This window comes from Eretmochelys imbricata, chromosome 4 (genome assembly GCF_965152235.1).
Source record: "Eretmochelys imbricata isolate rEreImb1 chromosome 4, rEreImb1.hap1, whole genome shotgun sequence".
Lineage (NCBI taxonomy): Eukaryota > Metazoa > Chordata > Testudines > Cheloniidae > Eretmochelys > Eretmochelys imbricata.
In genome coordinates this window covers 83,071,902-83,093,946 of record NC_135575.1, presented here as the reverse complement: position 1 = coordinate 83,093,946, position 22,045 = coordinate 83,071,902, and the positions used below count along the sequence as shown (strand labels likewise).

Sequence of the window (22,045 nt, the reverse complement as noted above, 5' to 3'; positions counted from 1 at the left end):
CTGTAGACTACTGTAAACAACCACCTACCTTCCTTTTTCTAGTAAATTAGAATCATAGGAGTCTTTACATTTTCAGATGTATTAAAGTTCATGTACAATAAAAGAATCAATAATTTCTTAGGGGATGTCCAAAGAAAGTTGCAGTTCAAAAATATTGGCCAAACTCTGTCCTATGGATATGTACACTGGCTTTCCATGACTTTGAAGGGAGCTTGTGTGTGAATGCAAGGGCAGATTTTACCCCATTATATTCATAATGATATTGTACATTAATTGCAGACATTGTAGGCCCAGTTCTGATACCTGTATTCATGCTGTGTAACACTTTACTTCACAAGTAGTACCATGTGGCAGGGGAGAAATTAGTTGTCCCGCTAGTTTACAGAGCTTGGCTATGGCTACACTACAGCTTATGCGAGCATAATTTATGTCACTCATGGACGTGAATAAACCATTCCCTTGAGCAACGTAAGTTACACTGACGTAAGTGTTTGTGTGCACAGCGCTATGTTGGTGGGAGAGATTGTCCCATCGACATAGCTTCTGCTATTTGCAGAAGTGGTTTTATTATGCCGACAGGAGAGCTCTCTCTCGTCAGCATAGAGCGTCTTCACCAGACATGCTACATTGGTGCAGCTGCAGTGCTGTACATATAGACATGGCCTTTAAAATTTTCCCTTCCTGCAGCCAACTTTTGCCTGCATTGTGTAGGCTGGCAGGTCTTAGTTTCAAGATCACATGTTAAATTGTCAGAATGAACGTTTCTTTGAGCAGATGTGAATTATAGTACCTCTTAAAGGGACATTGTTGACTTAAATTTGACATGAACATTAAGTTTTTTTATAAAAACCTTGTCCAATAAAAATGTTTCCACTTTTTTTTTTTTAAAAAAAGAGCCCACGTGAGAGAGAAGAGAAAATGAAAACAGATTTTTAAAATAAGCTTTCCCTGCAGTGTCAGAAATCCAAACATTGCAACATTAAAAACCGGAAAACAAAACTGACTATAAACAAAATTGAAACTAACTATAAATAAAACTGAAACCAACTCCATTGGCTTTTATTTTCCAGCTGACAGATGTGAAAAAAGAAAACACAGAGCATAAGTAGCACAACGAAAATTGAGTTTAAAAATTGTCATTTTAAATCATTTAAGGTCATATTAGGTGAATAACTGAGTGTTTGCATGTGATTTTTACGTGACAATGTCCCTTTACCCGAATACATGTTAAAAGAATGAAAGGAGTTGTCATCTGAAAAGTTTGGCCAGGACAAGTTCTCTCTCACCTGAAGGTATATGCAGTGACTCTACAATACTAAAAGAGAAGTTGTTGAGGTGTATGTACCAATACCATATGTATTATTCACTTGTGGAGGTAATTGTTGGAAATATTATGACAAATGTTTACTGAGTAAAATGATAGTAGTCATGTCAGTCTGATGACAGTGAGCCATTCAACTGTTTTATGTAACTTAAAATGTATTCAAAATTATTGGCATGTTGAGAATGGAATAGTTAATAGGATTGGTAATGGGATATAGAATTTTTCACATGTGGTCACCAATTCAGATCCAGGCCAGGTCAGTAGTAACAAGTGACATTTTTACATCTGATGATGACTGCTTGGTTGATAATGTGAAATGAATTTCACTCAGTTCCCTGTGGACAGGTGTTCACAATAGAAAACTCACCACCACATGCTAGCTGGGATCTCAACAAAGGAGCAAAGTGCTGAACAGACATGAAGCCTGACTTAGTCTCCTCTCTAGAGATGGACCTTCCAGGTCTATGTTGAAGGACAGTGCAGGGAAGCTTACACAGTCTATGTTGGAGCTGTTCTATGGATAATCAGAAGACTTCTGTTTCCAGGGATTTCAGACTGATGTCTTTGAGATGCACTAAATTCAAACACACCAAAATTAAATTCTTAGCATGCAAAGAATGTTCTGGAGAGTTGAAATTTGGAAGAAAGGTGGATGAAAATCTTTTTAGTTAGATATGTATTTTTTTCCTTATTAGATCATAAGTGAAATAAGTTTGGTGGTCTCTATCTAAGTGTCTATTTGACACTTATAGATCATCTCTACTTAGGAAAGTCTCAGGATAGAAATAGCTATCATGTTACAAGTTAGGCTCTCTCTATTGCTGTTAGTCTCTGAAGAACAACAAATTTGCTAAAAAAAACCCCTACATTAAAAAATAGAGAACATCCTCCTACATTCTGTATCAGTGGAAAAAGCCATTGTTGTTACAACAAGGAGGATTACATCATGTGGTCTGAGTAAGAGACAATATTGAGTATTTCATATTTGGTGCTTCTTTTAATGCAAATCTTTAACTACAGTCATGAAAAGAAGCAGTTTTCTTATAAATATCTCAGTATTTTGATTTAACTGGTAGCTTTGTAATAACTGCACTGGTTCAATCAGTCTTTTGTGTACACATCTGCTTCTTTCATATGCTGTTTTTGCAATCATAAATAAGTCCATGCATCAGAAACATTTTCAGTATGCAGTCTGGGTGATTCAAAACATTCCAGGCCCCAATTATGGTATGATTCTGTGTTCATTTTTACTGGTTAGTTAGAATGCTAAGTTTAGAGGTGGAACTCAATGAGCAAGAATAAACATATTCTTATTGTTAATAATGAAACTTCCAGACAGGTGTCAGGAAAATAACAGTGCTTTTCAGTTAAGTGAAGTGAACCCCAATCTCATGAGCGGATTGTGTTTGATGCCTCCCAGGTGGCTAGGCATTGGTGGTCTAAAGATAGGAATGCTTATCTTTGACAGTAGTATAGGTACAGGTTAGTTATTAACTAGAATTGTAGAAACAGCCCACACCCAGGCAATAAAACGAAACCTTTAAGCAAACATTAGGTTGTACTTTAGTATAGGGTGCAAACAGTCTTTGCTGTGTATTGCAGAGAAAGGTATGTTATGAAAACAAAGCAAATCATGAGAAGCAAGTACTGTTTGAATGAGTTATATTATTACCTCAGGTTCAGTCCATGGCTAAATTACCTAAAAAGTCCTCCTTCAACACACTCCATAGATTGCTTCCACTGAAACTGGCCTTTTCTCTCCTCTGGTATCTTCAGAAATGTAAACATAGCCTTACTAATTCCCTCTGAGCTGCTACAACAGCACTAAGGGGAGACTGAGATCATGGGGTTTTTTTGTTTTTGATTTTTGGTTTAAACCCTATTTTTATCCTTGATAGTGTATTAAACGTTGATTGTGTGGTTGGTGCTGGACAGGAGACCAACAGAAACAGTCCCTACTACATTAGGTTTGAATAAAGACTGTGTAATGACACATCCACTCCCAAAGTAAAACTATTTCCCCATGTTTATTCCCCCCCCCCCAACTGTTCCTCACATGTTCTTGTCAACTGCTGGAAATGGCCCACCTTGATTATCACTACAAAAGGTTTTTTTTTTTTTTTTTTTTTCTCTCCTGCTGGTAATAGCTCACCATACCTGATCACTCTTGTTACAGTGTGTATGGTAACACCCACGGTTTCATGTTCTCTGTGTATATAAAATCTCCCCACTGTATTTTCCACTGCATGCATCCGATGAAGTGAACTGTAGCTCATGAAAGCTTATGCTCAAATAAATTTGATAGTCTCTGAGGTGCCAAAAGTACTCCTTTTCTTTTTGCAGATACAGGCTAACACGGCTGCTACTCTGAAACCAGTCTAAAGCTGGGATCCTGCAGGTGCTTATGCATGTGATTAGTCCCAATGACTTCAGGGGGCCTATTCATGTGTATAAAGTTAAGCAGATGCATTGTTTCTGGAAAAGGGCCTGAAAAGCCAGTCACAGAGAAGACCGGATGTACTGGGATACCAGGACAAGGGAGTAATTAAAAAAAAATGTTATTAATTCAGTTCTTGTGGGCAACACAGAAGAAGTGATTCTTTAAAGGGATTTGAGCCATAACAAAATACTTCCTAATTTTCATCGGTCTGGGAAAATTCTTGCACAACAGCCATAAAATACTGTGTTCTCCGAATGTCTTGCCACTCTAAGAATATTTTTCCTTAGGGTGTAGCTACACAGTGAAATTGACTGACATAGCTTTAGCATCTTGAGAGGTGCTGAGCACGTACAACTCAAATTGCATTTAACTAGAAGGATCAGGCAATAACTTTGAAACACCATTTTCTAAAATGCCTAGAGATTGAGGGATAAGGTGGGTGAGGTGATATCTTTTATTGGGCCAGCTTCCATTGGTCAGAGAGACAAGTTTTGAGCTTACACAGAGTGAGGGATGTAACATAATGTAGGAAAGAAAGCTGCCTTAATAATATTTTTACGTAATTTTAGTAATATGGTTCTTTCTTTTTGGGACCTGCTTCTACTCCCAGTAACGTCAGTCATTAAACCCCTCTTTTGGGAAATTGAAAAGCTTGAGATTTTCCTCTTGATTTGAACAAATTTTTCCCTTGGTTTCTCCATGTCAAGGATGAAAGAAATTGCTTTTGCATATACTTACTAGTGGAAAATAATCTATACCCTGTTAACCCAGGCAAGACTGAGGATCAAGGACTTTAAGAACTCTCTTCTTTGTGCCTTGCCTGGATATAAATTCCCAAGGACTTTCTTTGGGTTCCAGTCAAAAGGAAAGAATGGAGGTCTTGTTTTATTCTATTAATCTATTTTCCCAAAACTTATGATTCTTTGGGCAATAGTGGTGAAATTTACCTGTGGTGCTGAGGGCCAGGGCAAGAAACAGTGTGTACAGGCTGCACAGAGGGCCCAATCTGCAAAAATATTTAGGCATGTACTTTAACTTCAAACATGTGCTTATGTGCTTTGCAGGATTATGGCCAGAGAGGGGTTGGGAATGCTGCTGCACTGGAATGCACCACAGGAAGGGTATTCTTGTCAGCCATGTATAGGCTGGTACAGAAGGCTGAAATGGGGATGGGCTTGGAGATCTGCAACTGCAACTTGGAGATCTGCAGGGGCTGTGAATGCTATCCCAACTCAGGGAGATGGAGTTCACCAAATCCTCGGCATCTCACCTGCATAGAGTCAAATGACTAGGGCTTTATGCAAGTGGAGTCCTTGTTGTTCCAGGTTACTATTTTCTTTGTTAATTTGTTAGTATATCTTTAAAACCTATATTGTGCCATGGTATTGATTTATTCCCTCAAAAGTTTCGTAAACGACATTTCTACAAGTTAAATCCCTTCATTTTTCTTTACAATTTATATCACAAATCAAGTTGAGACTGATAAGATCTATAAATATAGTGTAAGTATTAAGGGTGAAATCCTGATTCCATTGAAGTCAGTGGAAGTTTTGCCATTGACTTGGATGGGGCCAGGATTTCACCCTAAATAATTTAACATTTTAACAATGCATTTAAATGTGTTTTGAGCCAGGTCTTCAGCAGCTATAAATCAGTGTAGCTCTGTTGAAGTAATCTGAGTTGCTGTTTTTGTATTACATATGATTTAATGCAAGTGAGATATTTGTTTAGATAACTGGAAGAAGATGAGGTATGCTCTTTATTTTAAAATTGATAAATTTAATTATGTGAATGAGGTGTAGGTGTACTGTATTCACATAGTGTGGGTTTTCTTTAAGACAAATCTAAGCTCTGTCAATCCAAGGAGGACTTGTGGCACCTGAGAGACTAACACATTTATTTGGGCATAAGCTTTCGTGGGCTAAAACACACTTCATCAGATGCATGCAGTGGAAAATACAGTAGGAAGATATATATATATATATACACAGAGAACATGAAAAAATGGGTGTTGCCATACCAACTGTAACAAGACCAATTAATTAAGGTGGGCTATTATCAGCAGGAGAAAAAAACCCTTTTGTAGTGATAATCAGGATGGCCCATTTCAAACCGTTGACAAGAGGGTGTGAGTAACAGTAGGGGGGGAAATTAGCATGGGGAAATAGTTTTTACTTTGTGTAATGACCCATCCACTCCCAGTCTTTATTCAAGCCTAATTTAATGGTGTCCAGTTTGCCAATTAATTCTGCAGTTTCTCGTTGGAGTCTGTTTTTGAAGTTTTTGTTGTTGTAGAATTGCAACTTTTAGGTCTGAAATTGAGTGACCAGGGAGGTTGAAGTGTTCTCCAACTGGTTTTTGAATGTTATAATTCTTGATGTCTGATTTGTGTCCATTTATTCTTTTGCCTAGAGATTGTCTGGTTTGGCCAATGTACATGGCAGAAGGGCATTGTTGGCATGTGATGGCATATACAGTAACTCCTCACATAACGTCCTCCCACTTAACGTTGTTTCAAAGTTACATCGCTGTTCAATTAGGGAACATGCTCTTTTAAAGTTGTGCAGTACTCCCTTATAACATCATTTGGCTGCCTGCTTTGTACACTGCATGTAAGATTTTGTGGAAGAGCAGCGACTTTACAAGGGAGCATTGCACAAGTTCCTCTTCTCTGCTTCCTCCCTCTTGGACTTTCTGGGAGGGAGGGGGAGGAGTTACTGTATCACTTTGGTAGATGTGCAGGTGAACGAGCCTCTTATGGTGTGGCTGATGTGATTAGGTCCTATGATGGTGCCCCTTGAATAGACAGAATAGGGACACCATCATAGGACCTAATCACATCAGCCACACCATAAGAGGCTCATTCACCTACACATCTACCAATGCGATATATGCCATCATGTGCCAACAGTGCCCCTCTGCCATGTACATTGGCCAAACAGGACAATCTCTAAGTGCACTTCAGAAACAGACTCCAACAAGAAACTGCAGAATTGGAATTAATTGGCAAACTGGACACCATTAAATTAGGCTTGAATAAAGACTGGGAGTGGATGGGTCATTACGCAAAGTAAAAACTATTTCCCCATGCATTTTTCCCCCCTACTGTTACTCACACCTTCTTGTCAACTGTTTGAAATGAGCTATCCTGATTATCACTACAAAAGGTTTTTTTTCTCCTGCTGATAATAGCTCACCTTAATTAACTGGTCTCATTACAGTTGTATGACAACACCCATTTTTTCATGTTCTCTGTGTGTGTATATATTGTTCCTACTGTATTTTCCACTGCATGCATCTGATGAAGTGGGTTTTAGCCCACAAAAACTTATGCCCAAATAAATTTGTTAGTTTCTAAGGTGCCACAAGTAGAAAGTACTCCTTGTGGGGTTTTTGTTTTGTTTTTTTCCTGAGACAGACTAACATGCCTACCACTCTGAAACCTGTCAATCCAAGGGTGCTCTCTAATAATGCCTGAGATCACTGTAAAATAACAGCTCTGTCTTTTCTGCTGTGGGAAAATGAGGCTTTGCATGGAAACCAAATGATAGTTTGTTTTGATGTTTAATGTCTGTATTCCAGCTAGGGAGTGTTAACATTCTTTAGGTGGAGCAGGGATGCTATTGGACTGACGAAATAGCCTCTGAATGTAAGGGGAGTCTGTTGATTGAAATTGTACAGTTTCTAGGACCTGTCTATCATGCAATCTGTAATGTGTGTGTTTCAGTATACGCGTGGGATATGTCCTTCTTTGCCCCTTCAGTGTTTTTTGTTTTGTTTTGGTTTTTTTGAGGGAATGGGAGGGTTTGGGGGTTAGTTTTTTTTTTTTCTTCAAGAAGGGGAAAACATTTTCAAGCTACCTCTGTGTGTGTGTGTGTGTGTGTGAGAGAGAGAGAGAGAGACTGACTTAAAGTCTTGGTGCCATCACTGTGCTGTTCTAAATCAGCCTGTACCTCTGCAGTGCTTTTTCCCTTGATCAATGACAATACTGTTGGAGTACTTTTGTTAGTATTTGACTTAGGACCAAGGGAAGCAGAGAAGTGGCAGATAAATGAGGAAGTAAGATGTGCCGTTTTCTGGGCTGCAGTGAATAATTTTTGTTGGTGATGCACACAAGGAAATATAATCCAGCTTCGTGTTGCTGCGTCTGCAGCACTAACAAGAGGAAGAAGCAGGAAAATATCTATTTGTATCACTGCAGTGGGGAGCTAGAACACTGACTACACACTGGGAGTGGCTCTGTAGAATGAGAAGATGCCACTTGTCTGGTAAATTGGACTTCAAACTAAAAAGAACCCAAGTGAGGGTTCCTTCCACCAGGAGTTATAAGGAAATCACCTAGGAATTAATGAAGTTTCCTCAGTGCCTTTTTGATAACATATCAATAATATTCCCCAATAAGACAAGAGAAGCACCAGCAATGGTTGAGATTAACAGGCCAGATAGCATAGCTCCTGCCTTCATCTTGACCTCTGTTGTCCAACAATCCAAGGTCTTTTGCATAGATTGTTTACTTTCCTTAATCTTATCTCCAGTTTGACAGTCTCAGGAACTTCAGACAACTTCATTAGAAACCTTAACCCCTGCAGCACTGAGAATGAGTACACCCATGTGTATACCAGATTTTGCTGCCACTTATTTGTCCCATGCTGCTGGTCCCATGGTAGAGTTTCTTTCAGTCTGTTTGCAGTGTTGTAGCCGTGTTGGTCCCAGGATATAAGCAAGACAAGGTGGGTGAGGTAATATCTTTTATTAGACCAACTTCTTTTGGTGGAACGTACAACCTTTCAAGCTACACAGAGCTATTTTTTGGGTCTGGGGAAGGAAGCAGAGTGTCGTCAGTTTGACCTTCTAGGATGATTTTCTTTCCCACCGAAGGACAGGTCAAGAATTGGTAGTAGAGGGGAGGCCGGTCAGAATGGGAGCACAGGCTTATGCCTAAAGTTGATCTATGTATATTTTCATCTCTTTTGTTTATTCAAGAAAAAGTATGTAACTTGACTATTTCTCAAGATGCAACTTCTCTGTCCTTTGCTGGAGCACTAATTATACAGGGGAGGTGGGGGGCTCTCTTTATTAGACGCTTTTAGGGTCAGGAAGATTCAAATGTCTTAATTCAGTGTAACTGAAAAGTGAAGTTAAATGACAATGTATGTAACCATTAAAATACTGATTTATATCTTTAAAATACTTCTAATCCAGGTCATATTAGTGGGTCATATTACCTGTGAAAAATCAAAATTTCATGGGCTAGAGATTGTTTTGAAAGTATTTGCAAATACCACATACAATCATATGCATTTGAGGGGGTAGAAACTATGTTGTTGATGCCATGATCTTAGGCCCTGATCCTTAAAGGACTTGTGCCTGTACTTAATGTTATGCACTATGAGTGCCCCATTGACTTCAGTGGGACTACATGCTGTATATAAAATTAAGCATGTGTATAAATCTTTGCAGGATACATGCCTAGTGATACATGTTTCCCTGTCTAAGCAGGATCAAATCTGTGATGTTATGTTTTAGGGACCTCCCCCCCCCGCTCTCCTCCTGACTGGTAAGGGGTTCTGTCACTGCCTGCCCTGTAACCTTGGGGGCTTTTGTGCTGTGTGGCAGTGGTTCAATTCCCTGACATCAGTAGCCAGCCCACAAGATGTCTTTCACCAGTCTAATTACTCCACTACAGGGTGATGCCAACAGCCTTCCAGTTCCCCCCCCAAATACATCCTCCTCAAGTTCTTAATTACCAGAATGTTCCCCCTCTGGTTGGTCACAGCCCCCAAGGTTTGAAAGCACCTCCCAGATACCAGCTTACTTTGGCACACTCCACACAATTTGCACATCTGAGACCTGCTTGGGGTAAAAATAAATGAAGTTTATTTAATAGAAAAACCACAGATTCAAAGATAAAATAGTGAGGGAAAGCACACAAGTTACACAGAAAAATGTAAAAATGCAATCTCAGCTTTTATACTTTAATAAAATCCCTTTTCTAATTTAAGTTACCTATTGCTTCAAGGTAGTTTCTCAGCTACAGGAGGGATCCAGCATTCATGAACAGTCATTTGCCATAAGACTGTCCCTCAGGGGGTAGATAAAATAACTTCAGGGCAAGTCTACGCTACAAAATTAAGGCGACTTAAGTTATGTGGACGTATGGCCACCACAGTAATTAAATCTCTTTTATACATCCCCACTAGCTCCTTCTGTAGGCAGTGCACATCCTCACCAGGAGTGCTCGCACCAGCTGTCAGTGTGGGGTATTGTGGGACACTGAAAGCTGGAGTCCCCGGTGATGAGGCTCCACTGACACTAGGTTGACTGAACTACATTGACCTAAGTGCTACGTCTCTCAACCTAATTCTAGAGTAGACCAAGCCTAAGTCCCGAACCTGTTTTTGAAAGACTGTCCTTTTTTCTTTTCTCTTCCCCTTTTCTTTCAGTCTGTGGTGACTTATGTTTATGTGGAGTGGGGAAATTCCCTCTTGACTTGATAGCCTGGATTTCTCTGTGTCTTCCTATGAACTCTAATGGTCCATCATTGTCTTCCTGGGCTGGACAATGGATCATTACTTAAAGCAAGTTTTGTGTAAATCCCTGTCTTGGGAGGTGCCTCTTCCCCATGCTATGAGGTGTAGTGCATTTTGGAGTATAAATTCTGAGTACAATTTTATTCTCTATATACACCTATACATGGATTCATAACCTCAGTCTGTATACATATCTCATAATGACTAATCAAGTTCAGAACATTACAAACTTTCATAGAAGACCTTACTTGGTATAACAATAATCTAGTACGCTATGCAATCAGTTGATTTAACTGCTCATTTTTGGGGTTTAAACATGTTTTCCCTTTGGCGTGTCTGGAGTCGATTGTTGCACCCCTCCTTGTGAGTCTGATGCTGAAGTTTTGGTCACTGACCATGATGTAAGCTTCACTTCTACTACACCCTCTTTTCTGGATAGGGTATCGCGCCTCGTTTTCCAACCCCTCAATATATTTAGTCTCCATATCATATGCCTGCAAACCTATACTCCATCATAGCAATCTGGAGTTTTTGTTCTGTGGAGCCATACTTGTAGTGAATGATTTGTTAACACTATGATCCGCCTATTGAAGAGATAGGGTCTGGGTTGTTTTACAGCAGATACAGTAGCATAACACTACTTTTCTATTCGAGTAATTCTATTCAGTGGGAGAGGTTTTTTGCTTGGAAATGCAATGGGTGTTTCTTGTTGTTGTCTTCCCATTTCTATTAACACAGCTCTGAGTACTGTGTTGGACACCTCAGTACACAATTAAAATGTTTTTTTTTAAAAAAAACCTGGACTGGCCAAAATGGGCATCTTTGACACAATTTCTTTTGCTCTTATCAGAACCCTTTTGACAGGCATCTGACCAAGCCACTTTTTCTGATTTTGTTTTCTGGTATAGTCCTTGTGATAGGAGCAGCGATGTCACTGAAACCGCCCACAAATTTTCTGTTATAGTTAACCAGACCTATAAATGATTGAACCTGTTTCTTCGTTTTGGGGACAGGCCAATTCACAGTAGTTTCCTATTTCAGGGAATCTTGTTGGATTTGGCCTCCACCTATCCAATGACCTAGGTAAGAAAGATTTGCTGCACAACTGTACACTTTGACACCTTGATTGTGAGACCTGCATCCTTGAGGCTTTTCAACACCCTTGCCACATGTGTTTTGTGTTCCTCCCAGGTGGTGGTAAATATAGCAATATCATCTACAGTGGAGTGCAGACTCCTGGAACCCATGTAGCACCTGCTTGGTCAGCTTCTGGAATGTGGCTCCTGCATTTAATTAATCTGAAGGGTAGTACCTTAAACTCAGAAAGTCCAAAATTGGTAAACAAATGCAGTATCCTAGGGTCCTAGAGCCTAGATTCCGACCCAAGCCTGGAAGTCTACACAGCAATGAAACAGCCCCACAGTTCCAGTCCGAGTTGACTGGCATGGGCCAGCCATGAGTTTTTATTTGCTGTATAGACATACTCTTAGGGGTCTTCCCCTTAGTCCCAGACATTACATGTAGGAGAGGCAATACTCTGTGGTCCTCATCTGCATAGCATATTACATTTGCTATAAGCGTCTCTGTTATAGTAAATGTTCAATCAGTTAATATGTACAGTTAGGGGTACACTCTGACTATAGGGATTCTGTACATTGCAAGTGATTTCACTTAGTCTCCCTGTCACCTCAGAGGGCCCTCCTGGGAGTTCTGCATTTTATGCTTTATACAGGGACTAATACCAGAACCAATTCACCTGTATCAAAGGCTCTTTTACTTGCTTTTTTGTCATGCCACCCTTTATGTATAGCTTGGCTTTTTTCAACATTATGCAGTACCAGCTCCATACTGGTTTTTAGCTCTGCCCTGAATTTAGATACTGGTTCATTCACTCATTCCCCTTCTGAGTCAGTGTTACCTTCCCACAAATTTCTGACCAGGTGTAGGGGGCCTGTGACCTTCCTTCCATATAGGAGGTTGAATGGAGAAAACCCTGTCAATTCTTGGGATATCTTTCTGTAAGCAAACAATAGGAAAGGCAGTAGCGTACCCCAGTCCCTTGCCTTCCTGTCTACATACATTGTTAGTATGGATTTAAATGTCCCATGAAATCTTTCCACTAACCCATTTGTTTCTGGATGATATGGGGCAGACTTTAATTTTCCACAGTTCAGAGAATATGTGGGCCATGAAATTTGACCCCCCAATCTGGTCGTATTTCTATTTCAGGAGTGAGCAAACTACAGCCCAATGCGGGCTGTATCCGGTCCGGGGGATTGCCACCCCTGTGACGCCGTGGGCTCTATGCTGCTCCTGGAATCGGCTGGTACCACATCCCTGCGGCCCCTGGTGGAGAAGGAGCAGAGGGCTCTGTGTTCTGCCCTCGCCTGCAGACACCACCCCCCGCAGCTTCCGTTGGCTGGGAATGGGGAACCACGGCCAATGGGAGCTTCAGGGGAGGTACTCACAGGCAAGGGCAGCATGCGGAGCCCTCTGCCCCCTATCCCCAAGGGGCCGCAGAGATGTGGCGTCGGCCACTTCAGGGAGTGGCAAGGTGCGGGGCCAGGGCAGGCAAGCAGGCAGGGAGCCTTCCTTGGCCCTGGTATGCACCACTGCCACCCCGGAGCCGCTCCAGTTAAGCGGCGCCGGGCCAGAGCCTGCACCCCAAACCCCTCCTGCACCCCTCTGGTGCTGGGCCAGAGCCCCCTGCCACACCCTGCACCCCTCCTGCACTGCAAACCCCTGCCCTGAGCCCCCTCCTGCACTCCGCACGTTTCCCTCCACCACAACCCCCTTCCCTGAACCCCCTTGTATACCCCGCACCCCTCCTCCGCTCCAACCCTTTGCCCTGAGCCCCTTCCTGCACACCGCACCCCAACCCCCTGCCCCAGTCCTACATTCATGGCCCTGCATGCAATTACCCCACCCAGATGTGGCCCTTGGGCCAAAAGTTTTGCCCACCCCTGTTCTATTTGAAAATGCACCCTACTAATTATGGAAACGAATGCACTTGCCAGTTTCTGCTTCTATATTAGCTAGGGCCACTGCCTCTGGGTATCTGCCAGTGAAGTCGTCTACCACCAATATATATTTATTCCCATTTTTGGATGGTTCAGGGCAGTGTTTCTCAAGCAGGGGTACGTGAACCCCTGGGGGTACACAGAGGTTTTCCAGGGGGTACATCAACTCATCTATATATTTCACCTACTTTTATGCAGAGTGTTCTAAAAAGCACTAGTGAAGTCAGTACAAACTAAAATGTCATACAAACAACAACTTGTTTATACTGCTCTATATACTATACACTGAAATGTAAGTACAATATTTATATTCCAATTGATTTATAATTCTATGGTAACAATGAGAATCTGAGCAATATTTCAGTAATAGTGTGGCTGTGACACTTTTGTATCTTTATGTCTGATTTTGTAAGCAAGTTGTTTTTAAGTGAGGTGAAACTTGGGGGTACGTGAAACCAATCAGACTCCTGAAAGGGATATAATAGCCTGGAAAGGCTGAGAGCCACTGGCTTAGGGAGTGGACCAGTAATGTCTATGCCAACCCGATAGAATGCTTCTCCTATTACAGGTAAAGGTTGCAGTGAGGCTTTGTGGATACCTAAAGTCTTTTTCCACTTTTGTTACAAGTCATAAGACTGACAGTATTCCTTCTAGGTTTATACCAGGCCAATGAAAATTTTCTGAAGCCTTTCAAAATCCTCTCTAATCCTAGATGTCCAGTGGCCAAAATGGATGAACATCCTGTGTACCTTCATAGGTTGAAACCGTACACCCCCCTCAGTTCCTCTGTATGTCCTGAGCTCACCAGAGCTTTGTTCACCTGAGCAGGATGGGTTTGGGTTTGGGACAATACCTCTCAATGTAAAGCTCAGTAGAGTTACACATACAACATTTTCTTGGGCCCTTGTCCTGGGTCAGTGGTTTGTAACTGGGATTACTAGGTGGGTGCCTGTTGGGATATATTTGGCTGCACTTCCCCACTCCTTGCTTTCATGAACAATTTGGGGACCCACTTTTACATGGGGCCTTTGCCCTTCCCACTGAGACTTTTGTTCAATACCCATTCTGACCCTGTACATGCAAATCAACAGCCCAAGCAGCCACCTGCACTGTATTAGGAGACTTTTCCCATATGGCAGCTCTGATTTCATCTGAGCAAGCATTAAACAAATGTACTTTGGGTAAACAAATCAAACAATTTCCCATAATCCTCTTCTGCCCCTTTACACTTCACCCATTCTTTTCATATAATCACACATTTTATGCATAAACTTCTTATGACTGATATTATCATGCGACTTTAGGTTGGTAAACATGGTATGATCCTGGAGTAAGTTGAAACCTTGACAGTATAGTGTCCTTATTTATCACAGTTCATGGCCCATGCCAGTAAAGACTTGGAAAGCTATATCTGAAATTTTGGAAACCAGTACAGATATTTGTTTCCCAATAGGGATGCCATTGGCCTGGCATATATTTCAAAAGCAGTAAAATATTCTATGCCGTTTGAGTCCTTAAAACATGGACACAGTCTGTCCCAGCTGAGTGAGTTCTGGCAGGGATTACCTGTGGGTTGTGGAATACCTTTTTGCTGTTCCAGTACTCTGAGCTGCATTTCTTGTGCCTCCATTTGCTGCTTGTGTGCGCTCTCTTCTGGTTTGGTCACTGCTGTTTGTCACTGCTCCTCTGCCGCCTCGTTAGCCTTGGTTGTGTGGATCGATTCCATCTGTTGCTCCCTGCCTCCTTGCTGACTGCCTTCTCTTGGAGTCTGAGCCATCTGCACCTGGTACTCATATGCCTCCTTGTCCCTGTGGAGCTGCAATTTAATCAGCTGTACCTGAGCACCAATTCCTGCAGGGGATTAAGGTCTGGTTGGTGTCCCAACTCTGGTTCATCTCCACCTGTTCCCTCCTACTTCTGCTTAAAATGCTCAGTGAGCATGGTTCTCAGATCCTCTATTGATTTCCCCTTGTGGGGTAAACTATATTGCAAACACGAGCTTCAAAGTATTTTTTTATCCATTGTGTCCAAGGACTCTCTGGCTCTTTTCCCCCTTTCCTGGTTGTACTTCTCTTAACCCGAAATAAACAAAAGAAAATAATAAACGTTAAGCTTGTACTTTGCTCCCCACACATTTGAACCCATTAGGGACTGTTTAGCAAGTGTTTGCTAATATTGGAGTGAAACTTTGGTAATGACTGTGCCACTCTGTTTTGTGGACTGGTAAGGGGTTCTGTCACTGCCTGCTCTGTAACTTTGGGGACCTTTGTGCTGTGCAGCTATAGTTCAATTCCCTGATACCAGTAGCCAGCCTGCAAGCATAAGATCTCACCCTGACTCTCACCAGCCCAGTTACTCTTTGCAGGGTGACACCAACAACCCTTCCAGTCACGAGGCTCCCCACATCCATCCTTCCTGAATTCTTAATTTCCAAACATTTGGACAGTTCCTTTCTGGTTTGAGTGCCCCATTGATGGGACTACTTGCAGTCCATAAAGTTTAATATGTATATGAATCTTTGCAGGACTGGGGCATTCTCAGTAGACTGGTTTAAAAGATGCTTGGTGACACATTTCTATATCTAAGCAGGATCAAGTCTGCGATCAAGGGCAAGAATTTTCATCCAAGTGCTGTTCCTTAAAATAGGATTGGTGCTCCTTTGCACCTTGGAACAGTCCCAGAACGTGGACAAACAGAGACCCAAGTTCCCTGAATCCTATAATTAACAATTATCTCAGCATATCTGTCTGGTCACACAGAGTGGTTTATATGCTTATGAAGTGAATCTACAACTTAAAATGAGGAAAGCACTAAAAAGAATATCAGCTAATAACCTTATAAAATACATCTCACTCTTTTAATATATTTAGTTCTTTTTGTAAGTGTGGAATCTGTGATAGAAAAATATTTCTCCCACAAAGCTCTATACATCTTTCCTGAAGAGTAGGGTTTTTTCAAAGATGTGGGACTCCTGAGGGTGTCCCTCCTTAACTACCTCTCCAGAAGCATTTACAATTTTTTCAGATATCAACAATCTTCTTAAGGCTTGTCTACACTTACAGCGCTGCAGTAGCGCAGCTGCAGTGCTTAGTGAAGATGCTACCTGTGCTAACGGGGTAGCTTTTCTTGCTGGCGTAGGTACTCCACCGTCCCAAGAGATGGTAGCTCTGTCAACAGGAGGAGACTTCTTGTCGATATAGTGCTGTCCACACCGAGAGTTCGCTCAGTATAACTGCATCACTTGGAGTGTGGATTTTCCACATCCCTGAGTGACGTAGTTATATCAACATAAGTTGGTTGTATAGACAAGGCCTAAATCAGCTAAATTTTGCACTGAGAGGAGTAGGTAGGAAACTTGCAAAATTTTTACCTTTAGAGAAACGCAGCAACTTAATCATAGACTCAGAGGACTAGAAGGGGCTGGAAGAGGACATCTCATCCAGTCCCCTGCACTCATGGCAGGACTAAATATTATGTAGACCATCCCTGACGGGTGTTGTCTATCCTGTTCTTTAAAATCTCCAATGATGGAGATTCCGCAACCTCTCTAGGCAATTTATTCCAGTGCTTAAACACCCTGACAGTTAGCAAGTTTTTCCTAATGTCCAACCTAACCCTCCATTGCTGCAGTTTAAGCCCATTGCTTCTTGTCCTATCGTCAGAGGTTAACAAGAACAATTCTTCTACCTCCTCTTTGTACCAACCTTTTATGTACTTGAAAACTGTAGTCATGAATGAGTTAACCTGGGATAACAAAAGCGAAGAGGTGTATCAATTGTGCCTTTCAATTACTGTTACAGTGTTTCCAGTTAAATGCATCTTATCCAGTTGCTAACGAACAAAAAATGAAACTTATGGGATTGGAATATTTTATGTTGTTCTGACCTAACATATGCTGTACGTTAGTTTCACTTTCTTTCTACATCTGCTCTAGTTCAGGTGTGGAGATCTTCAACCATAGAGGTCATAATTTCTGTATGGTGCTAATATTATTGAGTATGTGCTGGTCAATAGGTTGGTCTCTTGATTTTCCACCAAGGTTTTAATCAAGAATGAAGGGAAGCCAACAAGCTTTCATTGGGCCTGAGAGGAGATGTGAAAACATATATTGGAGAGAACCCAGCCATCTTACGTTTTTTATTGTTTGGTTTGTCTTTAAAGAGGGAGGTTTTTCTCAGAAGAGAGAGTCCCATCACAGTTTTATTTTCTATCATCTGTTAAGGCCTTGCAGAAAGACCTGCTTTGCACAGAAATATACCAGGCAAAATGAGTACAATGCTGTTGTCAACAGAGCTGCACTTTTTCAATGAAATCATACGTATGACTGTCCCCAGAACTGTCTAGAGATAACCATGTTCTTAATGATCTTAACATGACCATGCAGGAAAATACAGCACTCATTTACACCTGCTGTCATTTACACCTGTGAAGCCACTTTGTGATCACCAGAGAAAACTGTTTTCTTAAGCCCCGTCTATGTTAAAAAATTGACCCGGCTGTCATGTTTAACCAACCACCAGTTGTTGCTGTTATGATATCAGTATGGACGGGGATTTCATTTTTAAAAATAATCTGTGCTAGCAGAAACTGTGCTATAGACTGGCCTCCTATCAACAAACAACCTGATCCCACAGGCCTGACTCAAGCAACATTACAGACTTCTTTGGCAGTTTTGTCCTAGTCAGGCATGCAGGATTGGCTCTGTCAAGTGTGGACGTGTGTGTGTTACAGTTGTGTCTAGCTGAAACTTTATTTGACGGTTGTTTGAAAGACCAAATAGATTAAAGATCTAGCATATAGTCAAACTATATGAGCCTTTAAGCAACAGTCAAAATAATCAGTTTGTAAAGTAGGAGGTCTCACACTCTGTTGCTCATTGCATGTCATGGGCTGCTGCTATGGCTAATTATTTTAAATGAGGTTAAATGTCTGTATTTTATTAATACCCATAAATATATTCAATTCTGGAATCTCACCACTGAGAAGACAAAAGACTAGCCTATAACTGAGTCCCTTTAGGGTAGAGTTGGGTGAGAGAGAGGGAGGAGAGAAAAGAGAGAATTTTATTTTCAGAACCAGCAGCTTTAATATACTTAGAAGAAGTGAGATATGGGTCAGAATTCTGATTCTTTAAAACAAAAATTCTTGGATGGATTGGTTAGCAAGGGGAAGCACTTTTATAAAATTTAAGACCCCAGACGATGGGCCAAATTCTTCTTTCACTTATACTGGGCTATCCCACTGGAGTCTGGGTAAAAAAACTGCATTGTTGGGCCCCATGCACACTAGGAAGCTGACCTGTTGCTGACCGTGCAATGGCCTCCCCATTATAGGTGTAAACCAGAAAACAAACAAACAATGTTTTCAACACCATTTCAAGAAGTTTGGTTGAAACATGGGGCCATGTGAATGTATACAGCATTTCCCTATCCCAGAAGTGGCCAACCTGAGCCTGAGAAGGAGACAGAATTTACCAATGTACATTGCCAAAGAGCCACAGTAATACATCAGCAGCCCCCCATCAATTCCCTCCCCCCGCTCCCAACGCCTCCCGCCCACTGGCAGCCCCAGCAATCAGCACCTCCTCCCTCCCTGCACCTTCCGATCAGCTGTTTCATGGCATGCAGGAGGCGGGGCAAGGGGGAGGTGGAGGAGCGAGGGCACGGCAGGCTCAGGGGATGGAGTAGGAAGGGGTGGAGTGGGGGCAGGGCCTGTGGCAGAGCTAGGAGCTGAGCAGTGAGCACCCCCCGGGACATTGGAAAGTTGGCACCTGTAGCTCCAGCCCCGGAGTCGGTACTTGTACAAGGAGCTGCATGTGGCTCCGGATCCATAGGTTGGCCACCCCTGCCCTATCCTGTTGCAATGGGATGCTAAAGGTCAATATAGGCCGAGTTCGAGAGTATCATGCGTCTAACGTTCCTGCTTCCAGTTGTCAACCTGAGCATGTTAAGAACAAGATTGTACTCCAACTTGTCTCCCCCATAGCAATGCCAGGTGGTACCAACTGAACCAAGAAATTGGTTGGAAGTTTTTTCTTGCAGGTGGCTTGAGCTCTGAGGGGCCAGATGTACAAAGGTATTTAGGTGCCTAAGGATGCAGATAGGCACCTAGAGGGATTTTCAAAAGCACACAAGTAAGTTAGATGCCTAAGTCCCCCTGACTTGAAGTGGAACCAGTGGGTCTTGAAATCATTGGGAATTAGGCATGTAGGTGCTTTTATAACCCCTCTTCATCTTTAGGTGCCTAAATACCTTTGTAAATTTGGCCCTGAGTTCTTAAATTTAGTGTAAAGTGGGAAACAGATCCCTTGTAACCCTATGGCTCTATGACACATAGCTATTAATGCTAAGGAGGAATGGAGAGGGATGTGTAGGTGTGCAGAAGAGGCACAGCTGCTCTATTTACAGTGCAAATACTAAACAAAGGCTGGGTGTGGGAGATGGTATGGGAAAGGCTAGAGTGAAAGAACTTGCCAGGCTTAGTATTACATAGACCTCATGTCAGTTCCTGGTTTTCATTTGTTTGTTTTGAAATTGATATATTCCAATGAGAGGTGAGTCCAGGCTGGAGTTATATGACAGGCAATAGTACTTCCCACTTCTATGCTACTTTCATTGGAGGATTTCAAAGTTCTTTGCATGCTTTAATTACCTAAATGGTACAAAGTGGCTTTCCCATTCTTTTTTTAAAGCACTCCCATCGGAAGCTCTAGGCACATGTACACAAAAAAAGAAAAAAAAGAAAAAAGTAATAAAACAAACATACAGAGAGAACCTTGGAGAAAAGATGAAGCTTTGCAGCGTGAACTGAAGGCCCCCAAATACAGGCTCCGGCACTTGTGGGGGAAGCAAATTGCAGAGTTATGGACCCTTCTCTAAAAACACCCTGTCTCCCTCCATGAGATGCCATGAAGTTACTTTGTCATCACAAAGAGAGTTACCTGTTGGAAGAGGAGGATATGTCTAGTGTTCTATAATTTCTGGGATACAGAATTTATATTCGGGATTTTCCACAAATTCCTACTATAGATTAATTACTTACTGGTTAAGATCAAGTTTTTTACTGCATTGTTAATTTAGATGAGTTGCACATCCTGTATATTTTATGGTATGTACATAACAACATAAACAGAATTATTTCAAACCTATACATTTAACAAGAAAAATAGGAACACAAAATGGCATTTTATGGCCAAGTTAACATTACAGTAGAAACTTAACTTTTACATTTCCTGATTTTGTTTTCCACTCTAACTATGCACCAGTACCAATGCCTTAGTGTAATTTTTCTATTTTTAAATTATTTGTTACCTGAGCTAAATTAATCCTGTGTTAATACTGTACTTTTGTGTAAAGGAATGGTGGACATGCAGCTGTTTTAGAAACCACAATATTCTGTCATATCAGGTGTGGTCAGTGTTCTCATTCTGAGAAAGAACTGCCTGGAGATGTTTCTGAAAATGTTAGAGCTTTGTTTTCTATAGCAGAACTCTGAACATTGCCTCTGAGGAGCATTGCCTGGGCTCGTATATATTTTGTTTAACAGAACTTTAATAGTGGCTTTGCTTGCTCCTCTGTGGAAGCGTATCCCAGACAGTGCCCACAGTCTCCTCCAACTGGACATTATTTAGAGGGTTTTGGTATTTTGGTTTTTGTTTTGAAATAAATAGGCCTTAAACCCTCTCTCCTAAAGACCTTTGATCAGACTGAGTGGGTGTGGCCTAATATACTTGATATATGCTACCAACAGCAGATAGAGTTCTGCCTTGGAAGATCCCTAGTTTGGAGAAGAGAAGAGAGCACTGCACCTGCAGAGGAAAAGCAGGGAGACCCCTCTGGAGGCATCCGTCTCCATGGGAGAGAAGAGAGAGCCACACAGCTCTGCACTTCCATCCCACACAAGACCAGCTTCTCTCGAGCAGTGGTGTTGGCAGCTGCATCTCTTCTCCTGGCTGGACCCAAGGTGGAGCTCACTGTATTACCAGACTGAGGGCTGGGCACTTGAAGTTAAATTAGCTGCTGCTCCTTTGAAGATGCTGATGGGCTCCCTCCTCTTTGCCTCTTAACTAATTAGTTCCCCAAAAGTAGGCCTGCAATTTTTGTCCTGGATATTTTGGCTTCTGCACAAATAAATGCAATATGTCCTCTTGCTGAGCTTCAGTGCCTACACTTGGAACAGTGAGGGCTGCATTGCACCTTGCCAGGATATATTTACATAGTTTACATGAAGAAATGCACCCAACCACAATATTTGCTTGTGCGTGTATGTTCCTTGACAGATTAATAGAAAATGCGGTTGGTTGAGTTCACCAGCAACAGAAATTTTCAGTTGCTCAACTTTTGTTCTGCTGCAGTTTTGAGGAGATGGTGTCTGTAAGGGGGCGACTTTTAAGGCTCTCCTGGGCTGCATCTTGTCCCTGATGTATAAACAAAACATGCAGTTGACTTGCGGGAAAGCTAGATACTGCATTTAGGGTTCAGTCCAAACAGTTCTGTCATTTCTGTCACAGAGGATTCAGTGAATCAGCCCTGAGCACAGCTTAAGATACGTACATACTGTTTCGTGGATCTGAGTTCTACATGAACTCATAGATACGGTTCCTGTTCTGCAGACATTTCTCAAAGCACCTTACCATGTGAGCAAGCAAGCCTGCTTTGCTGTGACTCACGTGACAGCTTTGTTTCCTGGGTCTGAATTCTACATGAACTCATAGATATGGTTCCTGTTCTGC

The 22,045-nt window shown here is 41.7% G+C and overlaps 1 protein-coding gene across 8 annotated transcripts in view; it reads left to right on the top strand.

The window, feature by feature from the left end:
• IRF2 (interferon regulatory factor 2) overlaps window positions 1-22,045 on the top strand; it is a 64,003-nt gene that overhangs the window by 6,000 nt on the left and 35,958 nt on the right. Inside the window, exon 2 of one of the 8 annotated variants that reach the window (XM_077815525.1) lies at window positions 3,668-3,722. The exons of 6 other annotated variants lie outside the window; for them this stretch is intronic. Coding sequence is in view for 1 of the 2 variants with exons in the window: in XM_077815521.1 (XP_077671647.1) it covers window positions 5,063-5,089 (27 nt within the window). In the remaining variant the exon portion in view is untranslated. Of the gene's footprint in view, window positions 1-3,667; window positions 3,723-4,672; window positions 5,090-22,045 lie in introns of those variants that run through there. One more of the 8 variants, XM_077815521.1, reaches the window with a different exon arrangement.